This window comes from Panthera tigris, chromosome D1, assembly GCF_018350195.1.
Source record: "Panthera tigris isolate Pti1 chromosome D1, P.tigris_Pti1_mat1.1, whole genome shotgun sequence".
NCBI lineage: Eukaryota > Metazoa > Chordata > Mammalia > Carnivora > Felidae > Panthera > Panthera tigris.
In genome coordinates this window covers 54,082,782-54,109,860 of record NC_056669.1, presented here as the reverse complement: position 1 = coordinate 54,109,860, position 27,079 = coordinate 54,082,782, and the positions used below count along the sequence as shown (strand labels likewise).

Sequence of the window (27,079 nt, the reverse complement as noted above, 5' to 3'; positions counted from 1 at the left end):
TGAAGCTGCCCCTGTGCGGGAGCTGCGTGTCCCCCGCCCAGTCTCAGGCAGGCAAACGAGCCCAAATTGGTAATTAACTCTGGGCAAAGAGTTGGCTGGGTCAGTGAGGAGATGGGGCGCTAAGGGGAAAAGAATTAGTACTTCGGATTTGAAACTCTTGCTTTATTTCTTTGTTAGGCACTGAAGAACGAAGTAACAAGAACAATGAAAACTTTAATCAGAATAATAGCAAAAGGTAACTGAGTGTTAGGTGCCAGGCACTGTTCCAGGCACTTTCCCAGTATTATTTCATTTCCTCTTTATGCCAATTATATGGGAAAGTGACTGTTGATCCAGTTTTACAAATAGGAGGCCTGAGGCATTAAACTGAAGAGCAAGACTTTAGCGGTGAGAGACCTAGTGGAATTCAAGGAAGTCAGTCTCTAGGCCAAACTTTTCTTGCCTGTAAAATCAGTATGATCATACCTGTGCTGTAGCACTGTTGAGGCTGGATGGGCAGACATGTGGAGTAGCTGTATTTCTATCTGTTGACTAGAGGAGTGTTCGATTTTTTTTTTTAAACATTTATTTATTTTTGAGACAGAGACAGAGCATGAACAGGGGAGGGTCAGAGAGAAGGAGACACAGAATCCGAAACAGGCTCCAGGCTCTGAGCCGTCAGCACAGAGCCTGACGCGGGGCTCGAACTCACAGACCGCGAGATCATGACCCGAGCTGAAGTCAGCCGCTTAACCGACTGAGCCACCCAGGCGCCCCGTGTTCGATTTTTTTAAACTGGGATTCGTTTGTTGGTAGCAAGACTAGAGGAGGGGCACTCTGAGCAGGGAGAGTATTAGGAAGTTGTTGCTATAGTATAGGTGAGAGAGTAGCAGTAAGAATGGAAATGGAATAGAGTCTAGAGCTATTACAAAGGTGAAGTCCTCAGAATCTGGAGGGAGACTGAGGGAAAGAAGGTGGCGAAAATGAAGAAGAGGATGGATGAAGAAAAGAAGCCAAGGATGATTTCCAGGCTAAGTGATTGGATGCTGGTTCATTTCTCCAAGATGAAGAATTCAGGAGGAAAAGTAAGCTTTGAGAGTAGCTAACAATCTAATACAGGAAATGGAGAATTTCAGGGTTCCTGAGACAGCTGCACGCGGTTGGCTATATAGTAAAACAGTGCTTTGCTCAGAAACAGAATCCCCCAAATCATGCAGAGAGAAAATTGGCTAAAACCTGTATAATAATTTCATATCAACTTGACATAGTTTTTATAGTGTCGTTAAAAAGCAGTTGTCTCTGGGCACCTGCGTGGCTCAGTCGGTTAAGTGACTGACTTCGGTTCAGATCACGATCGCACAGTTTGTAAGTTGGAGCCTGGCGTCTGGCTCTGTGTGGACAGCTCAGAGCCTGGAGCCTATCTTCAGCTTCTGTGTCTCCCTCTCTTTCTGCCCCTTCCCCGCTGGCACTCTGTTTCTCTCTCTCTCAAAAATAAGTAAATATTTTTTTTAAAAATACTAAAAAAAGGGGGGATTGTCTCACAGCAAAACATTTTATTCAAGTTAATGACTGAAGAAAAGGGATCTTAGCTATGACAAGGAACTCTTCACCTGTTACAGTGACAGTCTCAGAGGAAGTATCCAAGCGTATGTACATCAAAGGGAAGCATATCACCAAGAATTTAAAGAAGGGCAGGATTTGTTCCTTTACTTCCTATATAAATCCCTATAAGTAATAAAAGTAGACACTTAAGTCTCACATATGTATACTGTTTTACTTGTCAGAAGAATGCTCTCACCCATTCTCTCTTTTGGTCTTTATAATAATTCTGTGATGTATGCAAGGTGGCTGCTATTATGCCCACTGTATAGATGAGAAAACTGAAGATCAGAGCAATTAAGTGATTTGCTGCGGTCTACATTACTAGTATGCAGCTAGAAATTAAATTCCTGCCTTTTAATGTCAAGCTTAATGTCTTCACTACAAACCATCACCTTTTAGAACTAGTTGGCAGAGAGGTATAAAGATGTTCCTGCCTTTTGGCGATAGTAAGAATTAAGCTTCCTATAAATCCATTCTTACTAGGATCATACCCTTGATATAAATCCATTCTTACTAGGATCATACCCTTGATATGTACTCTTAAGACTCTTGGGGTGCCTTTGTGGCTCAGTTGGTTGACCATTGTACTCTTGATCTCAGCTTGGGTCCTGATCCCAAGGTCGTGGGATTGAGTCCTGTGTTGGGCTCTGTCCTGACTGTGAAGCTTGCTTAAGATTCTCTCTCCCTCTCCCTTTGCCCCTCTCCCCTGCTTACATACACACACTCCCTTTCTCTGGAAAATAAGAGGCAGGGGGTATGTGGCTCTTGAATAAGTGATAGAGTTGAAAGAAGGAAAACTACTAAAGTGTGTACCAGGACTGGCTATCTTCTGAGACCTCCAGCCTTCCATACTAGTATCTGACACATTGTGGCTCATGACTGGGACCTCAGAGGGAGCTATCAGCTGGAATACCTTTAAATTTTTTTTTTTTAACGTTTATTTATTTTTGAGACAGAGAGAGACAGAGCATGAACGGGGGAGGGGCAGAGAGAGAGGGAGACACAGAATCGGAAGCAGGCTCCAGGCTCTGAGCCATCAGCCCAGAGCCCGACGCGGGGCTCGAACTCACCGACCATGAGATCATGACCTGAGCCGAAGTCAGACGCGTAACCTACTGAGCCACCCAGGCGCCCCTGGAATACCTTTAAATAGCGTCTCCATGGGGCCTGAGCTTCCTCACAGCATGGTAGCTGGGATTTGAAGTGGAGAGTCCCAAAAAAGAGACTGATAGAAGCTGCATGCCTCTTCTAACCTAGCCTTGGAAGTTACAGAGAGTGACAACAGGTAGGTCTGCTGGGTTTTTCTTTTTCTTTCTTTTTTTTTTTTTTTTTAATATTTATTTTTGAGAGAGGGAGAGAGAGAGAACACAAGCAGGCAAGGGACAGAGAAAGAGGAGGACAGAGGATCTGAAGCAGGCTCTATGCTGACAGGAGAGAGCCCAATGCGGGGCTCAAACTCACCAACTGTGAGATCATGACATGAGCTGAAGTTGGATGCTTAACTGACTGAGCCACCCAGGTGCCCCTCTTTTTCTTTATAAATGAACTTTGTAGTATGATCTGCCATGGAATACCTGCACCCTTGGCTGCCACCTTGACTACAGCTTTGGGAGAGACTTTGAGGCAGAAACACCCAGCTAAATGGTCCAGGTTCTTGACCCACAGAAACTGTGAGATAATATTTGTTATTTTAAGTCACTAAGTTTTAGCAATAACGGATAGATTAGCTAAAGAGAAGTGAGAAAGAACCTTGAATAGACTTTAGTCACTGTGCTTCTCCTTATACACTTGACTTGGCAAACTTACCCATGCCCATGGTTTGAACTACCCTGTGTAGGTAACTCCCCAATCTCTATCTCCATCCCAAAACTCTCTTGAACCATAGACTTTTGCATCCTGCAGCCTGCTAGACATCTCCATTTGGGGGTTCCACAGACCCTTCTCATTCAGCTTATCAAAAACTGAACTTGTAAACTATGGACTTTGAGTGACAATGATGTGCCTCAGTGTGAGTTCATCGGTTGCAACAAATGTACGTCTGTGGTGGGGAATGTTGATAATGAGGGAGGTGAGACATGACTGGGGGAGTACTAGGAAATCTGTGTACCATCTGCTCAATTTTGTTGTGAACCTAAAATTGCTCTAAAAAATAGTATTAATAAAAATTTGAATTTACCATCTTCTCATTCAACTCTGCTGTTTCTCTAGCGTCTTATTATATGGAAAAATACCACCTTACGTTTAGGTGCTCAAGTTAGAAACCTTGAATCTATATCCGTATGACCTTATTCTCCCTCACTCTTCATATTCAGTAATAATAATTAATTCTAATTTATAATTATTAATTATAATAGGAACAAAACCAGCAACTAACATTTATGGAGGGCTTACTGTATGATAGGTACTCACTGTTCCAAGCAATTTATGTGTATCAGTCTTCATAGCAGCCCTAGGAAATATATACTATCATGATTCCTGTTTTACAGATAAGAAAACAAGTCAGGGTGAAGTAACTTGCCCAAGTCTATACCTACTAAGTGGCAGAGCTTGATTTACAATCTATGCTGTTGGGCAGCAAAGCCTGCACACTTCATTTTACTGCCTCCAATCAACCAAGTTCTGTCACCTCTTAACTCCTGTCTCATGAATCTGACCCCTCATTTCTCCTCCACTATTGTGCATTCAGGTCCTCTCTGTGTTAAGCCACTATAAGAGCATCCAAACTGTTTGCTGAACCCAGAGGCCTCATCGTCTTTGGGGAAGAGACATAAGAATTATATTCTCATGTGGTAGGTGCTGTATTGAAGTCTGCACCAAGTACCGTGGGATTGCCCTTCGTGAGAATCCAGAGAACTTCTAGGAGAACATGATGTTTGAGTTGCGTCTTGAAGATGAGGAGTTCAAAGATAAAAGCATACGTAGAGGTAATTCCATTTCATTGCACAAAGATAGGAAGGAGCATGTAGTGTTTGAGGAACTGCAAGAATTTGTGTGTGGCACATGATGGCATGGTGGGGCTGGAAAGTCGGCCAAGATGGGCTGGGAAGGGCCATGTATATAGCAAGCCCTTGGCATTCATGAATGACTTGCCACCAATTATCCCTCAAATCTGTAACAATTTGCTAAAACGACGGTGGGATGATGAATGAGCCTAGCTGACTGCCCTGAACTTGTACTCAACTTAGCTTTCTTGCCTCTTACCATGACTTAAGGTACCTTTCCACTCTCAGAAAATTATACTTCACTGCGTTGGGTTTCCTTTGGCAGGGGAGGGGGTGGTTGGAGGAGAAGGTACGATACACGCTATGGTGATATTCCTGAATTTAAGAATTTGAGAAGGTCTCTGTTAACATACATGGGCAATGCCACATGTGAGCAAAAGGTAACTTTTATAAGGTAATGGGTGATGAATATGAATAAACAGAAAGATAAGTAAAATTAAATAGGTGAAGAAAAAACATGAATCAGAAAAAAAAAAAACTACAGAGAAAGTAAAAATGATAAAGTGAGAAAACAAATTAGAGTAGTGATTTTGTATTCTGTGCTAGCCCGGGTACTTACATTTGTTGTGACACCTATCACGGGCTTTTAACTTTAAAAAGAATTGCTCCAGGGGCACCTGGGTGGCTCGTCAACTAAGTGTCTAACTTCAGCTCAGGTCATGATCTCTGGGTTCATGAGTTCAAGACCTGCATGGGGCTCTGTGCTGATAGCTCAGCGCCTGGAGCCTGCTTCACATTCTGTGTCTCTTTCTCTTTCTGCGTCTCCCCCCCACCTTCCCTCCCCCCACACTCTCTCACTCTCTCAAAAAGTAAATAAGCAAACAGGGGCACCTGGGTGGCTCAGTCAGTTGAGCAACTGACTTTAGCTCAGGTCATGATCTCACGGTTTGTGAGTTCTGTGAGTTTGAGCCCCGCGTTGAGCTCTGTGCTGACAGCTCAGAGCCTGGAGCCTGTTTCAGATTCTGTGTCTCCCTCTCTCTCTGTCCCTCCCCCACTCATGCTCTGTCTCTCTCTCTCTGTCAAAAATAAACATTAAAAAAAAGGTTTTTTTTCTTTTTTTCTTTTTTTTTAAATGTTTATTTATTTTTGAGACAGAGAGAGACAGAGCATGAACGGGGGAGGGTCAGAGAGAGGGAGACACAGAATCTGAAACAAGCTCCAGGCTCTGAGCTGTCAGCACAGAGCCCGACGCGGGGCTCGAACTCACGGACCGCGAGATCATGACCTGAGCTGAAGTCAGCTGCTTAACCGACTGAGCCACCCAGGCGCCCCCCAAAAAAGTTTTTTTTTTTAAAAAGTAAATAAACATTAATAATAATAATAAAATGAAATGAAATAATTGCTTCTGGGGCACCCGGGTGGCTCAGTTAAGTGTCCGACTTCGGCTCAGGTCATGATCTCATGGCTCGTGAGCTCAAGTCCTGCATTGGGCTCTATGCTGACACAGCTGAGAGCCTGGAGCCTGCTTCAGATTCTGTCTGTCTGTCTGTCTGTCTCTCTCTCTCTCTCTGCCCCTCCCCCACTCACTCTGTCTCTCTCAAAAAAACAAAAACAAAAACAAAAACAAAAAATAGGAATTGCTCCTATCCCATTGATTTTTCAAACATATGGTTTGAGAAGTTAATCCACTTAATGCTTCACAACTCCTATTGCTTACACACCAAGGTGCCAGGCAACATAGTCTCCCACCGTGTACAGGGTTTTCAGAAGAAGGTTAACATTAAGGTTGTAAGGTTCATTTCAGTTTCCTTCTTTGTCCTTCACTTGCAGGGCAAGGATTATCAGGGAAGATGGGAAATCTTGGAACAGGCCCAGGAAGTGAGTTCAGGCAGTGATGCCCTTTTTTTAACAAACCACTAAGGTCCCTTTTTTAAATGTATAGCTAGTAGAAATCACACAGGGCATCACTTCACATCAGCAGACATTGTTTCGGATGCCAGAATGAGTCTGAATGAAAAAGTGACCTAAACTGAAGAAAGCAGCTCATGTTACAACATTCGGTGGCAGAGATCTGCTGACCAGAGGTAGCAATTTAAGAAACAATGAGTTTCAAACTAACCTATTAGGGTCTAGGGCTGGTGAGGCGGGGTCCTCAGCTGCCATTGCCTTTCTCTACTGAAAACCTTCCATGTCCCCTCAGGGCTGATGCTGACCAAGGAGCAGAGTGTGCTCTTTATTGTTAAAGCTTCCCGCATGCCTGGGTCATCTGGCTTTTAGAGATAATGGGGTGTTTTATTTGGTTCTATAAACTGACTAATTTATTATGAAGGACCTTTATTCAGAAAGATCTTAATTTTTTTTAATCTGCAAATAAAAAATACCGAAGAGAAATGCACTAACATTTTGAGTGGTTATTTCTGAGTGGTGGCGATGTGACTATTTAATTTGTCTTACTCTTCTCTGTCTACTATAAGCATATATAAATTATCAATAAAGGAAAAAACTTTATTTAAAAAGGCTAATGGGAGAAACTCTAGGACTTAAGAGAATTGGCCTTCTCTGTTGTTAATGGTTTTCAGACAGAAACCTGAAATGGCTCGTTGGGATGACTAGTAACTTCTTACCCAAGAAACAGTGAGGCTGAGTGCTTTCTTATAAACATGCAAGCTTAGTGGGGTTATTATCTATGCCTTTGCATTAAAAGAAGTGTAATAGAATAATCTTAGAAAAATACTTAATCTGTGAGCCTTGGTTTTCTCATCTGTAAAATGGTAACAATACCGCTTCTACCTGTGATTAGGTGAATAAGTGAGATTTATTTTTATTTAAAAAAATTTTTTTAATGTTCCTTTAAATTTATTTTTGAGAGAGAGAGGGACAGAGTGCGAGTGGGGGAAAGGCAGAGAGAGAGGGAGACACAGAATCAGAAGCAGGCTCCAGACTCTGAGCTGTCAGCACAGAGCCCGATGTGGGGCTCAAACCCACGAACTGTGAGATCATGACCTGGCCAAAGTCGATGCTCAACCGACTGAGCCACCCAGGTGCCCCAGAGAAGTGAGATTTATTTTTAAATGAATTAAATATATAAGGCATTTTGCTAGGCATTGAGGATTGAGAGCAGATAGCCTTTGCCTATTTTAAGTTCAAACAGTAGATGGAAAAACAATTACTATTGTTTAATAGTAATTAAACTATTACTTTTTAGTAATAAAAAGAGAGACAGAGCATGAACAGGGGAGGGGCAGAGAGAGAGGGAGACACAAAATCCCAAGCAGGCTCCAGGCTCCAAGCCATCAGCACAGAGCCCGACGTGGGGCTTGAACCCACGAACCACAAGATCATAACCTGAGTCGGATGCTTAACCGACTGAGCCACCCATGCGCCCCTTCCTACAAAATTACAGTAATCCAGACTGTGTAGTACTGGCAAAAGGATAGCTATATAGATCAGTGGAATAAAATTAAGAGTCCAGAAGTAAACCCATACATTTCTGGCCCACTGTGTTTTGACAAGGATGCCAAGGGAATCCAATGAGGGAAAGAACAGCTTTTTCAACAAATGGTGCTGGTACAACTAGATAGCCACATGCGAAAGAATGAATTCAGATCTCTGACCCCTTATACAAAAACAATTCAGAATGGGCCAATCACCTAAACTTAAGAGCTAAACCTATAAAACATAAATTTTTGTGACATTGCATTAGGCAACAGTTTCTTAGGTATGACATCCAAAGCATGAGTAAACAAACAAACAAACAAAAACCCAAATTGGACATCACCAAAATTAACAACTTTTGTGTCAAAGGGCACCATCAAGAAAGTAAAAAGACAAGTTGAAGAACCGAAGAAAATATTTGCAAGTCATGTATTTGGTAAGGGTTGGTATATAGAAAGGACTCATAACTGAAGAACAAAAATACAGATAACCCCATTTAAAAAATGGGCAAAGGATCTGAACAGATGTTTCTGAAAAGAAGTTAAACAATTGGCCAATAAGCACAGGAGAGATGCTCAATATCACTAATCATCTAGGAAATGCAACTCAAAACCACAGTGAGAAACTACTTCATAGCCAGTAGGATGGCTATATTAATAATAATAATAAAAGACTGAATCATAAGTGTTCTCTGATGTGGAGAAACTGGAACTCTCCTGCATTGCCAGTGGGAAGGTAAAAAGATACAGATACCGTATAAACAGTTCAGCAGTTCCTGAAAACGTGAAACAAGAGTTACCATATAATGTAGCAATTTAATTCCCAGATATGTAAGAGAACTGAAAACATTTCCACACAAAAACCTGTACTCCAATATTTGAGAAGAATATTGGAGTACAATATTCAGAGTGGAAACAATCCAAATATCCATCAACTGCTGAAGATAAACAAAATGGATGCATAAACAATGTAGTAGAATATTGTTCATCCATAAAAAGGAATGAAGTACTGATTCATACTAAAACATAGATAAAGTCAGGACGCCTGGGTAGCTCAGTCGGTTAAGTTTCCAACTTTAGATCTTGGCTCAGGTTCATGAGTTCAAGCCCTGTATCAGGCTCCGTGTGGTCAGCGCGGAGCCTGCTTGGGATTCTCTGTCTTCCTTTCTCTCTGCTTCCCCTCCCCTGCCCCCAACTCTCTCTCTCAAAATAAACTATGAAATAAAAAAATTAAAAAAAAAACCATGAAGTCATGAAAACATGCTAAATGAAAGAAGTCAGACAAAAAAGCTCACATATTATGATTCCATTTATATAAAATGTCCAGAATAGGCAAATCCTTACAGACAGTAGATTAGTGGTTGCCAGGGTCTGAGGGGAAGGGGAGAATGGTGAATAGTAATACTGAGCTAGTAATATATTGGGTTTCTTTTGGGGGTGGAGACAACCTTGTGAATATATTAAAGACCATTAAATTGTACATCTTGAAATGGTGAAATTTATGGCATGTGAATTATATCTCAATTAAAAAAACCAAGAAGAATGGTTTTTAAATGAAATTTACAAGAACTTTTGGAAGCCACTGCATAAGCACATCCAGATTATTAGAAGTGGCTGTGTCTCTGAGAGGACAATCATTACAAAGATGGATTCCTAGACTTCTCTTCCTCTCTCGTATGCCTTTTCTGGTTGTGGGTCCATGTCTCTTTGGCACTATCCTGATTCTGCTTACAACATCTCCCAGCTAAAACTCCAGCCCTGCCTTCTGGATCAGTCTGAATCTGAAGCCAACTTTCCAATTTTCCAGAATTGAGCCAGCTTGCTTCTCTCTTCATTGTTGGTAAACCCTCGTTACCATCAAAATTCATCCTTGGGGGGGAAAAAAACTAGCCTTGAAATATAGAAAATTTACTTTATTTAAAAAAATTTTTTTAATGTTTATTTATTTTTGAGACAGAGAGAGACAGAGCATGAACGGGGGAGGGTCAGAGAGAGGGAGACACAGAATCTGAAACAGGCTCCAGGCTCTGAGCTGTCAGCACAGAGCCCGACGCGGGGCTCGAACTCACGTACCGCGAGATCATGACCTGAGCCAAAGTCGGCCGCTTAACCGACTGAGCCACCCAGGCGCCCCTAGAAAATTTACTTTAAACTAGAGACAGCACAGGTTCTAATCAGGTTCTAACATCATCATTAATCAAGTGCTTCCTCTTTTTTTTTTTTTTTTTTTTTAATAGAGTAAGAGCTATTTGATTGCATGAGTCCATGGTGCAATTAGTGGTATCCTACTAGAAGGCAGTAATGCCAAAGAGAAAAGAAAATAGACATTTCAACAGAAAGATACAAAACAATTGCAGGGGAAGGCAAGAACATCTCCCCTGTTTTAAGTTTCAGCTACCTGTAACAATTGTTCCTAATGTTGGAGTCCAAGTATGCTGCTGAGAAGCCTGCTGATTTCCCAGAGTTTCTTTTAGGAATTTCTGACATTTCAGCGAGTCTTCAAATATAGTTTAACATTTCTATAATCTGTTTTAAAGACTGGCAGTCAAATAAGAAATAACTGAGAGGCAGAGTGGTTGGAAGACAGACAGGGTGGTACTTCTGTTTTCCAGGATAGCGGTTTGCATAGAAAGGAGTATAGAGAGGTGGAGATCAGAGAGAGAGCACTGAGATGTGAGGACCCGTAGGAGGCAAGAGGGAAGGGGCTAGATGAGGGACACAGAAGGGATGTGACAAAAACAGGAGACGCCTCCTCCTTGGAGACATGCTGAGAGAAGGACGAGTGCTTGAGTATGGATAAAGTAGCTCTGAAATGGGCAAGAGGAACAACAAGGAAGGTATAGGTGGCCTACACTGTGAACTAGTAGGTTCCTAGTTAACCTTTCATTTGGATATGACTTTATGTTCTAAAATAATGCTGCAAATATTAGGTCACATCCCCTTAGAGTGTTCTTTCTCTTTGATTTTCATTTAGACTTGTAGGTCCTTAAAGAGCTCATGAAAAGTCATTAACGAGTCAAAATGAGACAGGCATTCATTTCACCCAACACTTACTTTAGTTTCACTAGAATATTCTCATTATTTTTTATAATTGTGCCTGTACTAAATGGTCCCAGCATAGTACACCAATTCTTGGTTTTATAAGACAAGAACTCTTCTACATCCTCTGGTCTCATAATCCAAAAGAGGTGTGGGCTGATAGCCATTCTCTGGATTCAGTAGACTCCAGCAGACTCCTTTAAATTCTCTCAAGGCTGCCACAGCACTGTCACCTCCACTGAACTGATTGTGTTTAAGTGAAATTTTCAAATAAACCACTGAGAAACATTGCAGCTGGTCATTTCTTGCCAGCATAGATGATCTTTCATTCCATTACGTGAAATTCTGATTTAAAAACTGCTTTACCTAAAAATTGCTCAGTAATTATTTTTTTAAAGTAATCTCTATGCCCAAAGTAGAGCTTGAATTCATACCCCAAGATCAAGAGTTGCATGTTCCACCTCAGCTAGCCAGGTGCCCCAGTTAATCAGTATTTTTAATCAGAATTGTAAATAATGATGAATTCCACTAGTTGCTAAAAAAAAAAAAAAAAAGAAAAAAGAAAAAAGAGAGTTCACCATTCACTGGCAATCTTGCTATACCCGAGAATTAATTAGGAAAATTTATCAAATCAACATTTGTAGAGGAGACTCATACTCAGGATTGTTGGAAGGGCCCCTTCAAGTCATCTGGTCTAACCACTTTTCAGATGTGTTGAACTTACACTCCTGCCAAGTGACAGTGCAGCCGAAACCCAAACATCCCCTACTGGTGAAAATTCACTCCCAAAGTTATTATTACAGAACTCTGTAAAAAAAATTTCCCATAGAATAAATGAAAGCTTTTGCCTTATGGCTTTTGCCCTCTGGTCTAGTTCTGTGCTCCCAGAGTACCACACAGAACAAGTCCAAGGCCTCTCTAATGTGTCAGTTCTCCAGAGGCTAAAGATAGAACTCTTTGGATAGATGGCCTCCTAATACCTATAATTCACCTAGCTGGCATACAGCTTTAAAAATTACTCTGGGGGGGGGGCACCTGGGTGGCTCAGTTGTTAAGCATCTGACTTCAGCTCAATTCATGATCTCACGGTTCATGAGTTGGAGTCCCACATCAGGTGAGCATGAGTCCCCGCCCCCCCTTCAGGTGAGCCCCACATTTCTCTCCCTCTCTTTCTCCCTCCCTCTCTCTGCCCCTTTTGGGATTCTCTCTCTCTCTCTCAAAAAAATTACTTTGGGGAAATTGATATTTGTAAATTTACTTTCTAGATTGTAGAGAACAATTCACCTGTTCCTTAGATGACAAAAAATTTCAGCCTTCATCAAGTATTATTGAAAATTCTTAACTTTTTATGTGCCACGAAGTTTAAAATAAACTAAGTCTGCAAACACATCATGCTAAATACATCAAATTATTTAAATTTTTTATTATGACAATTGACATATATTAAGTGAAAGAAATGACAGAAGTATTATAATAAAACATTTTGAAAGAAAAAGTTACACAATTAGGCCAAGAGCTATAAAATAGCTTTAAGCCTGGCTTATAACACCAAGAGTTCTGATCAGACTGTAGTGAGACATTGAACATTTCATTAACAAAAAATAATTGGCACCAGCCACAACATATTTTGGTTGTCACTTACAAGGAATATTATATTTAAACAACTATGCACTGCAATTCTAACACACTAGGTGTTCATACACTGCAGTTAACCCCTGAAGCTTTAAGCTACCAGGAATTCCCATATTTTCTATGCACAAAATTTACTTTGTGCATTATTGGAATCACATTTCCAGTTTTCAAATCTCCCCCCCCACCCACACACACATGCAGTACACTATATGTGGCAGAGAGCACGTCAGTTTCCCCTATTTGACTAAAACAGCACGTTCCTGATTACCTCTCAACAGTATTATGCTAATCTCGGAGCTTCTGCTTTAGCTCTCATCTCCTAGAAACAAAATAAAGCATTCTGAGAACCTATTCCAGGAATAATTTTTTTTATGCATAGGAAAATAAAGCATTTCATATAAGCATGTCTGGAAATCCAAGAGGCATTTTGATCAAACGCTCCCCGAATCCCAGCTACTATTACTTTAAAACCAAAATGAAAATTTAACATATACCATTTACAAATTCTTATCTGGAATTTGTATTCTTCACCTAGAAATTCATGATTCCCAGGCATCACCTCTGAATGGATGATGATAGCAAAGAAACCGACAACCCCATGTTAGCTGACGATAGAGTAAGGTAGTTTAGATAGAAATTATGACACACCTAGACGAATTTAATTCTTTATGAGAATACATTTGTGCTGTAAAGGTGAGTTATTAGAATGGTAAAATTATCAGATAGCAAAAAGTACTGGTGTCTTAATGAAAGTTGTGGTAAAATGTGCCATGTAAAAGAATGCTAGAATCAGCAACTCTACAAGATTTCAAAAATATGTTTCATCAAATGTGGAGAGAATTGGAATTTAATCTGATATCCCTTCCAGCAGACAAATACTCCTGTGGAATTAAGTCTACTGAATAACCACCAAATCAAACAATTCTAGGTTTTCCTTCTTTTACAGATTGAAAAGAAACCAAGCTTTGCCCCAACCCACTCCACCCATCCCAGCACGGGACAGTCCCTTTGAAGGTGTACACAGAACCTCCTGACGGGTTTGGGCAAGCTACAATTCAGATACCATTATCAAGAAGCTACTTTGCTAAGAGAACAAAACACCAGACCAACATTGAGAATACCCTAGTTAGGCATCACGAAAACCACGCACTATAATATGCTGTTAACTGCCCAATTGAGGCTATGATAGCTGTTCTGAAATTGAAAATTCATTTACACTAAACTAGATCTGTGTGTGCATGTCTACTTGTGTGTGTGTGTGTATATGTGTATGTGTATATGTGTTTGTGTATAATTTTCATGCAATGTTCTTAAAGCTTTGGAGACAAGGGTTATTAGCCTAATTTCAAGGCTTGTCCACATAGCAGTATTGACATGCACCAACTCTGCTAAAGGGCAGGAAAATGAAAAAGACCATGGCACAAATTTTTAAACAATTTTAGGTTTAATTACATAATGCACCTGTAGATGTTCTAGCATAAACACAATTGTAAAAATCTACATCCTATTTTAGGGTATTTTTCCACCTCCCATCCCTTAAAATCTGTACAGTTATATAAAAAATGTGACTCTCAAGCAAAATAAACTTTTTTTTTTTTTTTGCAACATACAAAATAAGTTAAATGATTCAGAAGGCCTTGAGCCATTAAGTATCCCAATGACTGTTCTGGCCATCCATAAGCATGACAGGCAGCTCCGGGTCTATGACCAGAACTCAATAAATACAGGTCAAACAAAACCCCAAACACTTAAATTAGGTTTCTTTAGAAAGCGATGAAAGTCAAGAAAATATATAATTAGGATTAACAATTCCATTCTTAACTTACATCATCCAGTGGCAAAATGAACAAGGCAGGTCACTCGGTCCTTAGTGCATTTACTAGCTTGTACCGGTTTGGCAAAAAACACAAATGTAGTTCCTTTAAATGTTTTTTCCTCATTCAAAATGTCTAAGGAGCTTAATTAATAAATTTCTACTCATCTAATAATTTGTTATGCCCTCTCGTATAACTTATGCATAGGATAGTTATATCTTAAAAGTTATTAAAATTAAAATAACATTTTCCTTAACTGAAATGACAATGTGCCAGAATTGGGGTTTGCAGCATTTTCCAGAAAGAAATGGTGTAAATATAAAATGAAAAAAAAAATTGAGCTTACATGACCAGAATGAAGGACAAAATCCATTCATGTAACCCTATTCTAACCAATTTCTGAGAGGGTTTATCTGAGTAAAAAAAGAAGCATTGAGTTTACAATCTAAAGTGGTTATATACCAAGCACACTACAGTTTGGCTTATGAAGACTGCTCGCTTGCTGGGGAATGACTCCTCAGTGTATGTTACATAGTTACTTAGCAATTCTTGGCACTCAAAAAATGTTAAATTATCATTTAAGTTGAAGTGAAATATTCCAAAAACAGACTATTAAGTGTACATATAATAACCCAGCTTAAATACATTGATAGCAAAGGGCCTTGTCTTTCAGGATTGGTATAAAAATAAGAAAATCAGCAGATGAATTGCCACTTCCAAAGTAGGTTTACAGGTATACACTGGGAATGGTGGATAAAATAGGAATGGATTTTATTCTAACAAAGTTTAAGAACAATATTAAGCAGAGGACTAGATAGATTACAGCAGATATGCAGTCTTGGCATTCTTATTTCTTAGAGAACCAGGAATATTTTTTTAGAATGTCAAACCAAGAAGAGAAACTTCACTATGTTTCTCTAGACTTTCTGCAATTAAATGTTCATAATTCCACATCAGTTACAATTATTTGTCTTCTGTCTTTTTACAATGTCAATTAATGATTTGAAACTCACTTTTCATTTCTGCTAACATCTAAAGTATGTATATACATATTAACTTATATATATATATATATACATACATGTATGTATATTCTATTAAAAAAAGGATCTGGGTCTTTGAATACGTGTTCTATAGCTTTGAGGCAATCATGGGCCTGTTCCACTGTGTTGTTGAAGGGTACAGTTCACTTTTCTAAATATTAGACTTACAGATTCACTGTGTTCCTTTCAGTGATTATGGTAGAACTAGCTAATGGTTAACAACTCTTAACCCCACAAACATAAGCTAAAAAGGCATTCTTTATGACAAAGTAAATTCCATCAATCCCATTTAAAAATCGGTGACATTTCCCCACCATTTTACCTCTAAATAAGTACACGCCTATATATATTTTTAATACGTATACTTTGTTCAAATGCATATTATAATAGGGATGGGTCCTATCAACCCAAAAGTGAAAACTGGAGCTTATAATATCCTTTTAAAATTAACTTGTTTAAAAATTGTTTTTTTCAACAACGTCTTTAGCATTCGAAGTCCTTGGTTCTTTGGCAGGTCATATTAAAAAAAAAAAAAAAGACTATCAGTAGACATGAATTTATTCTAAATGCAACTCCTCTTTCTTCTCTGCATCTGCAACCTTGACCAGCTGGAAAGAGATGTGTCAAGGAAACCCAACCTCAGTATTATCAGGTATACTCTTGAAAATATCTCTGCCATCATTCTCTAATAATGTGCCAACAACGGAGAATGTTTTACACTAAACACTATTTTGTCAACACAAGTCTACAAAACCAAAATGTGTATTTTCAGCCTGATTTCCTTTCACATATTTTACTTGAAAGCTTCTGCTTTGTGAAAATTTGGCTAGTTTTCAAACCTTTACGGAAATTGCAAACGAAATATCCTGAGTACTAAACAGCATCTCCCCTTAATACACGCGCTATAGATTGTGGAGTTTGACATTGGGAGTCCATCTGTATTTAAAAAAGATGAAAGTATTAAAGGGCTCTATTATATAGCAGCTATGATGAATCTAAATCCGCGGTTAGTACTCTAAGGATCCAGGATGTTCTAAACTCAAATGAGCCACTTGCTTATACTCTGTCCAGTTCCTAATGACTGAATTATATCTTTGGATACAGAACAATGACTTTTTCCTAAAAATTTTTTTTTAACTTCTTCAAAGCATGTTCAGGTAACATTTCAGCGAACACAAGACTCCATGAGGGACTAAATCTAGTCACCAAGCAGCAGAACTGTTTTTGAACTGTTCAACATTTAACCGCCCACAATTAATCTGTCTGCATAATAACTTATAAGTATCAGAGGCTTCTGCAGTCTTTGTAGATGAAACAGTTAATTGGCTTAATCAGAATGTAAGGTTAGCAGGCAGACATTCACTATCAAGTTCACAAACATTTAATTCAAGTTCGGTAAATTAATAGGCAGCAAAAGTGGTATCATAACCCATGTCAGTGGAACTATGCTAAATTGAATACTCCGTCTTTGCTCTAACAATGACCTTTTACTCTGCAGGAGAAGGGTAAATATAACTCCTTATTTCACATTAGGCATCCTGTAAAATAAATAATCTACCCATCGAACACTTCTTATCGCTTGCTTAACTATAGAGTGGTGGAAGCAGGAGCTGGTGTGTCCAGAGGTACGAGACAGGGTACATGGGAATTTCTACACAGTAGTGGCTTTACCCAGCTGCAGGACTAAAATGGTAGAGGAAGAATGGCAGGAGAGGCCACCTGCACATTCTAACCACTTACCTTGCACTAGTAGGAATTCTTGTATTGCCTGCCTGTTAGACAGTTAAAAAGGCTAACATTCTTAACTGACTTTCAAATAAATGAACAAACCTGGCTAGAAACGAGGCCTGGTAAGTGAGTATGGTTCCTTACATAACCCTGCTCTACTGTCTGTAAATGTTAAGCCCTTCCCTCCCTTCCAGTGGAACATTGTCTCAAAATAAAAATCACAACTTGCTTGGAACCACATGCTATTGGTGCATCCTATTTTTAGGCTGCTTTCATTATTTTATTTTTTATACAGATACATATACATTGCTAGAATCAAAGCAAAAATATTAATGGGCAGGTACTACAGAACTAAAGTGAAACAAAACAAACAAAAGAACCAACAAATGAAAAACAACAGCTATAAACTTTCAAGGCCAAAAGATAAGACTTCAGGGCAACACCTGTTGAGGAAGGAAAAGGAGTATAAAGTTTCTAGAGAGGTATTTATAATGCAAGTCTAATGCCAGCTTTTTAATAATAAAAAAGAGAAGTGCTTTACTATACACTGACTAGCACATATAATGCTTAATTTGGAAAGAAAAATTAACAAAGTTCCTTGGGCCAGCAGCAGATATGTGTGTCTGTTGCCGGCAACAGACACAACACTGGAACAGAAAAACCCAAATCCCGGGGCAAAAGTATTCACAGAAGTAATGGCTAAAGGTTTCAGAATTTGACAGGCAAGGTTTAATCACAAGTGCTACACTTTATACAATGTTATTTATGGCTCTGCCTGAAATTTTACAGCTGTAACAGTAATAAGACAAAGTTCATATTTTAGTGTCAATTACATGTTAGATATTTAGTTATAAACCCCTTTTTTCTTGAAACAAAGGGCTCATCTTTCATTAAAGCATTGAGATGTTTGAAATGGATGTCATGCCTATTAAGTATATTGGCGGTTCTCAATCAACTCTGTTGGTCATGTGACTATTAATGAATTTTAATAGAAGTCTAATGGCCAAAGGCCAAAACTACATTCAAACCCTGCTAATATATCCAGGCAGATAGGAAATTCCAATGCACACACATACACACACACATATACACACACATACATGCTAAAACTCAAACTAAAAACCTCCCAAAGGAACTGCTTTGTTTGTAGACTTCAATTTGAAGTAGATACTAAGGGCAAGAATAGACCAGTTAAAATTCACCTGAAAATCCTTTCCCCATTTCAAATGTGCTAAAATACCGCTGTCAGCTTAGCATCTCTTCATGTATGTTATGTATAGATGTATTTCTTTCAAAATGGGCTATTTCAGATATTTAAATATTAAGTGGCCAGAAGACCAGAGTTACACTATCTGCAAAGTTTACAGTCCACCTGGGCCTAAAGAAAGACCACATTTATATCACTAATAACTCTTCGTTGATAGTATATTAGATTAGAGGCCACCTCATCACCACTGCATAAAGCTGTTTAAAAAAATTTTGCTGCTAGCACAATCTGGTTGTCAAAGCTTCATTATACATTTTACTGTACAAATGTTTTTCAGATGATTTTTTTTTTAAACAAGGAACTCCGCTATAACAGAAACTCAGGTTAGAGTTTTTAATGATGGTACTTTCTCCATCTCTTCTTTATTAAGTGTGGTTATCTCTGATAGTAAACAAGCTGATATCATGGATGCTGTTACTAAATGATGTATGTATGATGTTATCTACAGTTCTCAAACTGCAACAACACAGACTTGAACTTTTAAACAGTCTGTTAATCATCATCTATGCCATGAATGTTTAAATATAATATATATTTAATATGAAAAAGCTAAAGCACAAGTGCCTTCTCCCACCCCTAATTCTGTTTTGGGCCCTCACAGATTCGGAATGCATTCTTATCCACCCTTTTTCACAAAGTCAGGAGAGCTCAGGAAATATAAAGTCAAAAATATACAAATCTTTGTTGTTATTATAATAAGATTTTTTCCATGAATGAAATTACCAAGGACCATGAACTTGGAAAAAGAAAATCAAAAGGAATTTACAGCAATTATTTATCTTCAAAGTTCAAAACTGGTCACTTCACAGAAAGACTTCAGGGTTTGTTGAAATTTTTCTTCTAAAAAGTCATTCTGTAGTGGAGTCTTCTAGGAAAAATAAAACAGCTTTTAATAACTGGCCCGCTGGTGTGAGAGCTACCGTGGAATAAATTAGCACAAAAATGGAAAAGAAGTCTTATAACTGTTCACTATTACAGACATAATCAACAAGGTCAGTCACTCTCAAAAGCTCATCTTCCTCCTCTTCTGGTGCCCCTGCCTCCTGCCCACCACTTGTCCCATTGGGGGCCAGGCTTGCACTGGCTGTGCTGTTGTCCTTGGGGGTCTGAGGCTTCTCAGTTGGCTTGCCAATCAAGTTCTCAATGGCTTTGCCAGGACTCTGTCCATTGGTGGAAGGCAAGTCCACTAAGCTATAGTCCAAAGGGCTCCCCACTTTGCCTACATTTTCAAAGTCCTCTTCCTCATCACTGTCTATCCGGTAGGGCTTCTTGGTGCTCTCTTGTTCTGAGGGCAGGACCCTGGGCTGGTTGTCACGGGCAGGCTGATCTGCATCTCCATGAGCGTTGTCACAACTCTCCTCCTCATCTGTCTCGATCCGGTGTAGCCGCTTTCGGGATGGTTTGCCCTCTTCCTCATCTGCTTCTGAATATTCATCTGTGCTTCGACCCCGCTTTCGAACTGACCGCTTTGATTCTTTAGCTAGCTCATCATCTTCAGAGTTCTTGGACATATAGCTCTCTAGAATAAACAGCACATTTAAGCCATCGACACAGTTAACCATAACAGATTGAAGTAATTCTCCTTTTCCTCCCCATAGTCAGCCCATGTCCTGCTTTCAAACTTGCTCAGAAATCTGTATTTCCCTTCAAACTTGCCCTGGTTTCTCTCTCCTCACAGGTCTATAACAATCCATGGTATGATCCACAGTGTGCTTTTTAACTAAGATTTTAGGAAAGAGGAGAACCAGATAACTTAATCATGGCCCTTAAATTAAATGGAGATGGGGGGGGGGGGGGAACAAACGGAGAAATTACTATCCACTAGCCCTCAAATTATGGAGTCATGTAAACAAACTGATAAGGAAAGATTAAACTGAGCACCCAACTCTGGGCATCTGAAACACTGTGCTAACAGCTCCTAACTCATGTTATTAAATGTCCTTGATAGTCCTGAAAGGTCTTCTTTCCTTTTTCTGTACCTACATCTTGGTGGTCTCATCTAATCTCACAGCTTTGCATCTATATGCTGATGACTCTCATATTTGTTTTAGGCAACCTCTAAATTCCACACTCATGTATCAACCTGCCTACTCAACATCTATGCTGGAATTTTTTAAATTAATTAATTAATTAATTAATTAATTAATTTTAAAGTCAGCTTCAGACCCAGTGTGGAGCCCAACATGAGGCTTAAACTCATGACTCTGAGATCAAGACCTAAGCTAAGATCAAGAGTTAGATGCTTAACTGACTGAGCCACCCAGGCATCCCTATGTGCAATTTCTAGACAGGCATCTGAAACCTAACGTGTCCAGAACTAAGGTCCTAAACCTCTGCCTCAAACCTGAACTGTTCTGGTCTCCACCATCTTAGTTACTGGCAACTCGACTGCAATCGCTCAGTCATCTTTTGATTGCTTGCTTTCTGCCATCAAACCCAACAATATATCCTTTGAGTCTACCTTCAAAATATATCCATTATCTGACTGCTTTTCACCCCTTTACTACTGCTGCCCTAGTCTCACCCACCATCATCTCTCACCTGGCCTATTAACTGGTCTCCTAGATCCTGTCCTTGTCCCCTTAAATTTATTCATATCACAGCTACCATAGCAAATTAAAACACAAATCACTGCTCTGCTCAAACTCCTCCAATTATTTCTGCTCTCACACAGAATAAAATCTGAAGTCTATACTATACAATGGCCTACTGTACTATCCAATATGGTAGCCAGTAATCACATGTGGCTATTTTAAATCTAAATAAAATAAAAATTAAAAATTCAGTTCCTCAGTTAAACCAGTCACATTTCAGGTGCTCAAAAGCCACATGAGGCCAGTGGCTACTATACTGAAGAGCACAGATACAGAATATTTCCATCACTGCAGAAAGTTCAACTGCATGGCACTGTTCCTCATCAAGGGTTGGCAATTTTTATTTTTATTTTTTGTAAGGGGCAGGCCCTACAGTCTCTATTACAACTACTCAACTTTACACAAAAGAAGCCACAGATAACATGTAAGAAACAATGGGTGTGGCTGTTCCAATAAAACTTGATTTACAAAGTCTTTATTTATACAAACAGGTGGGCCATAGTTGGCGGACTACCACTCTTCATGATCTGACCCCATTGATCTGTATCATCTCAAGCTATTCTTCCCTTCACTCATTCTCCTTCAACCACCCTGACTTTGTTCCCTCAACAAGCCAGGCACAGACTTGCCTCCAGCCCTTCACATTAGTTGCTCTGACTACATCACTCTTCTTTCAGATAAATGCAGGACACACACCTGACATTTTGTCAGGTCTTGACTCAAATGTGGTCTTCTTAGCGAGGCGTTCGTATGGTACCCTGAGATCCCAGCTACTCTCCCAACTTCCCTTGCTCCTTTATTCTTCTCCACAGCATTTATCGCCACCTAATATAAGACAGGTTCTACTTATTTATCTTGTTTATTGTCTCTGCCCCTAATTAAAAGAAGAGTTACACACGGGAGTGAGATGTTTTGGCTATTCACTCTTCTGGTCCCAGTGCCTATAACAGTGACTAGTGCAGTAAGTGTTTTCTAAAGTTGAATTACTGAATGTATGTTTGTCTTTAATGACACATGAAGAAAAATATACACAATCAGATGTTTACCTCCTTTCTTTAGCCTCTCATGTCCAAACTTTTTTTCCCTTTCTTTCCTGACTTGGGCTCAAGCTTAATGGATAAGGATCTTTGAAATCTTCAAAATAGGTGATAAATAATGGAGAATTAAATAAATCAAAGCAGAAAGGGGCATAGGTATTAGAATAATTTAAAATGAACTTGGGAAGCACTCTGGAATAACCATAAGACTAAATGGATATCACAAATTCATATTTTGGAGCTTTTCCTACACTGCTGCTCTAAAGCACAGCAAAAACTATTAAGAAATAAAAGTTACCAACTGAAGTTCATGGTCAGGGTGGAAAGACAGCAAAAACCTGTATCTGAAGCTCTTCAGTTATTCAGGGCACAGGAGGTTATTTCAAAATGAGGGCTGTGAATAATTAGGGGAGCCAAAGAAATTTTGCTCAGATAATTTTCTGAGACTCTTCTATTTCAATGAAAAATCTAATTATTACAATGGAGATGTTAAAAATTGGTATCTTATCAAGTATCATTTATTTAAAGTATAAAAAGTGACCCAGCAAAAAAATAACGGGTTTTGTCTCAAAGATCTGAGTGGCTATATTGAATTTCTATGAAATGGTACAGAACTGTAATCCTTACTTTATAGCTTCTACTTCTGCCTTGTGCAAACTTCTGTAAACTGGAGATCTACTCCTTACCTTCACTCTCTGAGCTGGAAAGCCTGCGCTTGTGAACTCGTCTGATTTCTTTACCACGTCGTAAACTCTTCTGGGAACCATCACTTTCGGAATCTTCTTTGTAGTTAATTTGTCTTTTCTGATTCCTCCTTGACCGCCTTCGCCGAGTTTCTACAAAATCATCACTAAAATCATCGCTAAAATCACTTTCTGTTAAAAAAAAAAAAAAAAGGAAAAAAGTCGAGTACAAAATTTAAGTCTATTAAATAGAAATGTAATTAGCTTAGGTTATAAAAATATAAAGCTATTAAGGTTCAGTAGTAACATTTTTAAAATCAATCGGTTATTGTAAGTCCTCTCTCTTTTTTTAATGTTTATTTTTGAGAGAGACGACGACAGAGCGCAAGTGGGGGAGGAGCAGAGAGAGAGGGAGACAGAATCCGAAGCAGGTTCCAGGCTCTGAGCTGTCAGCACAGAATCCCAAGCGGGGCTCAAACTCATGGACTGTGCGATCATGACCTGAGCTAAAGTCGGACGCTTAACTGAATGAGGCACCCAGGTGACCCTCCTCTCTCTTTTTAAATATTTATCTTTGGGAGAGCACAAGTGTGGGGAGGGGCAAAGAGAGAGGAACAGAGGATCTGAAGCGGACTCTGTGCTGAACAGGCTGATATCAGAGAGCCTGATGTAGGGTTCGAACCCAAGAACTGCGAGATCATGACCTGGGCCAAAGCTGGATGCTCAACCGACTGGGCCACCCAGGCACCCCAATAAATCTCTCTCTTTTTAAAAGCAGCCTTCACGCCCAACATGGGGCTTGAACTCACAACCCTGTGACCAAGAGTCATACTCTCTACCTAATGAGCCAGCCAGGAGTCCCTATAAGTCTCTTATTTTCCTTCTAACAGTATGAATAAGTGCACAGGGGTCTTTAATGCCCAACCTCATTAATGTATCCTGTTAGCAGCCAATGGTTGAGATGAAAAGATGTTTTATATGATCCATATCTCATTCAACCTAGAGCTACTCAGTCAGCTACATGGCTGCTCTTCTTGATGGCAGTTACTATTCTGCCTCAAGATAATCTGCTGTTCCTGTATGTACAGATGTATGGCACAGATTAAATAATTTCAGAATGTACTGCACAGATTAAACCATCTAACCCTAGATGAGACTGTTCTAAAGAAGTACAGAACTGGAGTTATATTTTTGGCTTTTTTCCACATGGAAATAAAATCTGCTAGCTATAGCACAGGGAGAAACTTCCAAAGTGTAGCTAAATAGCACTGTCCTTACCATCTCTGATAAGTAAACGAGACCATGACACTGTGTTAGAGCTGTTTTTCAGGAGCGCTAACAAATTCCAAATTGGCTTCAAAATGGCAAAGGACTCCTTAGTTTGAAGGAGTCCTACTGGCCAAATCTGGGACAAACTGAACCAGCACAGGGATGGTAACATATTATATCCACAGACTAAAGTAAGAATCCACAAGTACATACTGATATAAAGAAATAAATGTATGGAGAAGAAGGGAAAGTGCTTTCTTACAGAACACCAAATAATAAAGGTAAAAAGAGTGATGGAGCTAGGAAATCATCAATGAATGTTAAACCTATGAGTAAAACATCTGAAAAGAAATGGCATATATAAGGTCTCAAAAATGCCTTCCTACTAATTACTGTTAATTATAAAGGGAAAAATAATGGAGACCCAGAGAACATATATTAGCTCTGTGATATTCTTGCTGAAAAATGTGTACACTGAATCTAATCACAAGGAAAGAAAAATACTCTAGACTGAGGAACATTTTACAAATTAACTACTGTGTATTCTTGAAAACTGTGGAGATCAATAAAGACAAAGTTTGAGGAATATTCTAGATTAAAGGAGACTAGAGACATGAATAAATGCAAAGTGTACTCCTGGATTTGACCCTGGACTAGGAAAAAAAATTGATATAAAGGGTAATATTGGGACACCTGATGAAATCTGAATGTATACTGTTAATTAGATAATAGCCGTATATCAATGTTAAAATGTCTGATTTTGATAATTATACTGTGGTTATGTTTGAAAATGTCCTTGTTCTTAGGAAATAATCACTGATAAAGAGGCAAGATGTCTCCATTTACTCAAGAAGTTTAGAAAAAAAGATGTATGAAACAGAAAAGCCCACAACCCCGGCCAGGTCAAGGATGTAATACTCCTTCCCGGTTGTGACACTTCCTCAGTGAGATGACAGCTACCTATCTGCCAATTCTACAAAAAAAAAAGGACTCATATCTGTTCTTTTAGCTACTGTACTGGTCACTATTTAATCAGTTAATAGGGATAAGCATAAAATATAAGAACATCAACTACTGCTAATTTATAAAAATGAATGAATCACTGACAGAGATTTAAATGTTAGCAATAACTGGTGATCCTTCTCTTTCCAACTGCTAGATATATGAGTAAAATGTTCTCACCTTATTTGAGAATGATTCTAAAGAAACACTATGAAGATAAGTCTAGGCATGGAAACACTTTGCACCAGAAGAATTCATCACAATCCTAAATGAATTTGGTATGCGGTTAACATATCCATCTGTATTCATTTTCTTAGATATGCTTTATGTGCTTTCTGTGAAAAGTTTAGTTACTAAATCATAAGAAGAGAATTCAAAGTTTCATCAGAAAGCTTATATTACAGTTGAATGGAGTTTTATCTTAAGGACTCTTAACTCCAGAAATCATAAGAATTTACTGAGTTGGTGTGATGAGAACACAATTTTTTTTTTTTTTTTTACCAGAGTCTCTACTATTCTCTTCAGACTCCTCCTCTTCATCATCATCAGAGTACTTTTTCTTTGGGGTCTTTCTCCGCAAACGCCTGCTTTGCCTCATTGGCCGGGAAGGATGTCGCCTCAGTCTTCGGCTACAGAAATCAGTGTCGCTGTCATCATTAGACGGTGGGTCTTCTTCACTCTCATCTGGGTTTTCATCAGATACAACAAACTCATCTTGAGATCTGTTCAAGAGAAACCAGATGAATTAAGATTCTGAGTTCAAATTCTACCAAGTGCAGTGAATCGTTTAAGTAATGGTTAATGTAAAATACCTGGGTAATTGTTATCAATTTGTCTGTTAATAAAATGGAGAAAGGTTTTACCATCTATTCTTTTCTTAGGAGGCGTTAAGATGAACTGATGCTGATTTTCATACTATAAATTACTTTGGCCTCTTGGAATGTCCCTCTCATACCTTAAATTCAACATGTTCCAAAGATAACTCATTATTTCCTAACCTATTCCTCTCTTGTGTCTCCTAGCCTTGTATTTGGTACTATTACCTATCCAGTAACTCAAACCAAAAATCTGGTATTTTTCCTAATTTCTCCCTTTTAATTTCTCACATCTAACAAATTATTAACTCTTCCTTGAGTTGACCTCTTAAAGATATTATCTCAGACCTGATCCTTCTTCCTTGTTTAGGCAATCATCTCCCACTAAATCACTACAGCAATTCTCCAGGGAGTCTCCATAGTCTCTAGATTCATTTCCCCTCCATATATCCTCCAAATGAAGGCCAAGATGAAGTCTTCTGAAACATAAACCTCATTAGTCTGCTGTTAAAATACCAATCAGTGGGCTTTTATCATCATTTTCAGGGTAAGAGTCTGAATTCCTATGCATGACTAACAAATCACTCCATCATCTGGGCCTTTTTTATCTCTTCATCACATCTCCAGCAGGGCACTCTTTACTTCTTCTTCCCCATGTTCTTGCTACCCTGACATACCAGGAGTTTCCTAAATATTCCATGATGTTTTATGTCTTGCTGCCTTGGACACATGACTTCTCATAGGATGCTTTAAATCTCAAACTCACTGATTTGCCCAGTTTTTCATTCTTCAAATTTCAGATCAAGCTCTATTTCTACTCCCAGGTTTTCCTTGAACTCCCTAAATTTATTGGACTCTTTGTTTGTACCCTAACTTAGGCTTTACCTATATTTTTTAGTAACAATCACACACTGAATGACTTTTTGTGGTTTGTATGTTTGTTTCTTCCACCAACAATCTGAGAGGAGAAACTACGTTGTTTCTTGTTCTGCAGGAAAATCTTTCCTGATCTTCCATACTGGATTACCTGCCCTGACCAAAACCTCTGTGGGTCATCAGACAATAGTATCTAATTACCTTTGCTTGTCTATTTCTCACATTTGACTAGGAACCTCTCCTGGACATGTTGCTGGAAGGTGGCAGAGATACGCAGCAAATGAATGTTTGACTGCAGTTAATAAAATGTAAACACAATTTTG

General features: G+C 39.0%; 1 protein-coding gene and 1 long non-coding RNA gene across 6 annotated transcripts in view; one reads left to right on the top strand and one right to left on the bottom strand.

Annotated features, from left to right (window-relative positions):
- Positions 1-760: 760 nt before the first annotated feature.
- Positions 761-25,655, top strand: LOC122230973. The gene is made up of 4 exons (XR_006208035.1): positions 761-1,064; positions 4,375-4,505; positions 25,223-25,343; positions 25,570-25,655. It is a non-coding gene; the product is annotated as an uncharacterized LOC122230973 (long non-coding RNA).
- Positions 14,180-27,079, bottom strand: part of RSF1 (remodeling and spacing factor 1) — a 158,687-nt gene continuing 145,787 nt past the window's right edge. For all 5 annotated transcript variants that reach the window (XM_042957506.1, XM_042957507.1, XM_042957509.1 and 2 more), the window contains 3 exons: positions 25,567-25,787; positions 22,798-22,986; positions 14,180-19,999 (listed from right to left, as the gene is read on the bottom strand). In XM_042957506.1, the coding sequence (XP_042813440.1) occupies positions 19,437-19,999; positions 22,798-22,986; positions 25,567-25,787 (973 nt within the window). In that variant the 3' untranslated portion in view covers positions 14,180-19,436. The remainder of the gene's footprint in view (positions 20,000-22,797; positions 22,987-25,566; positions 25,788-27,079) is intronic.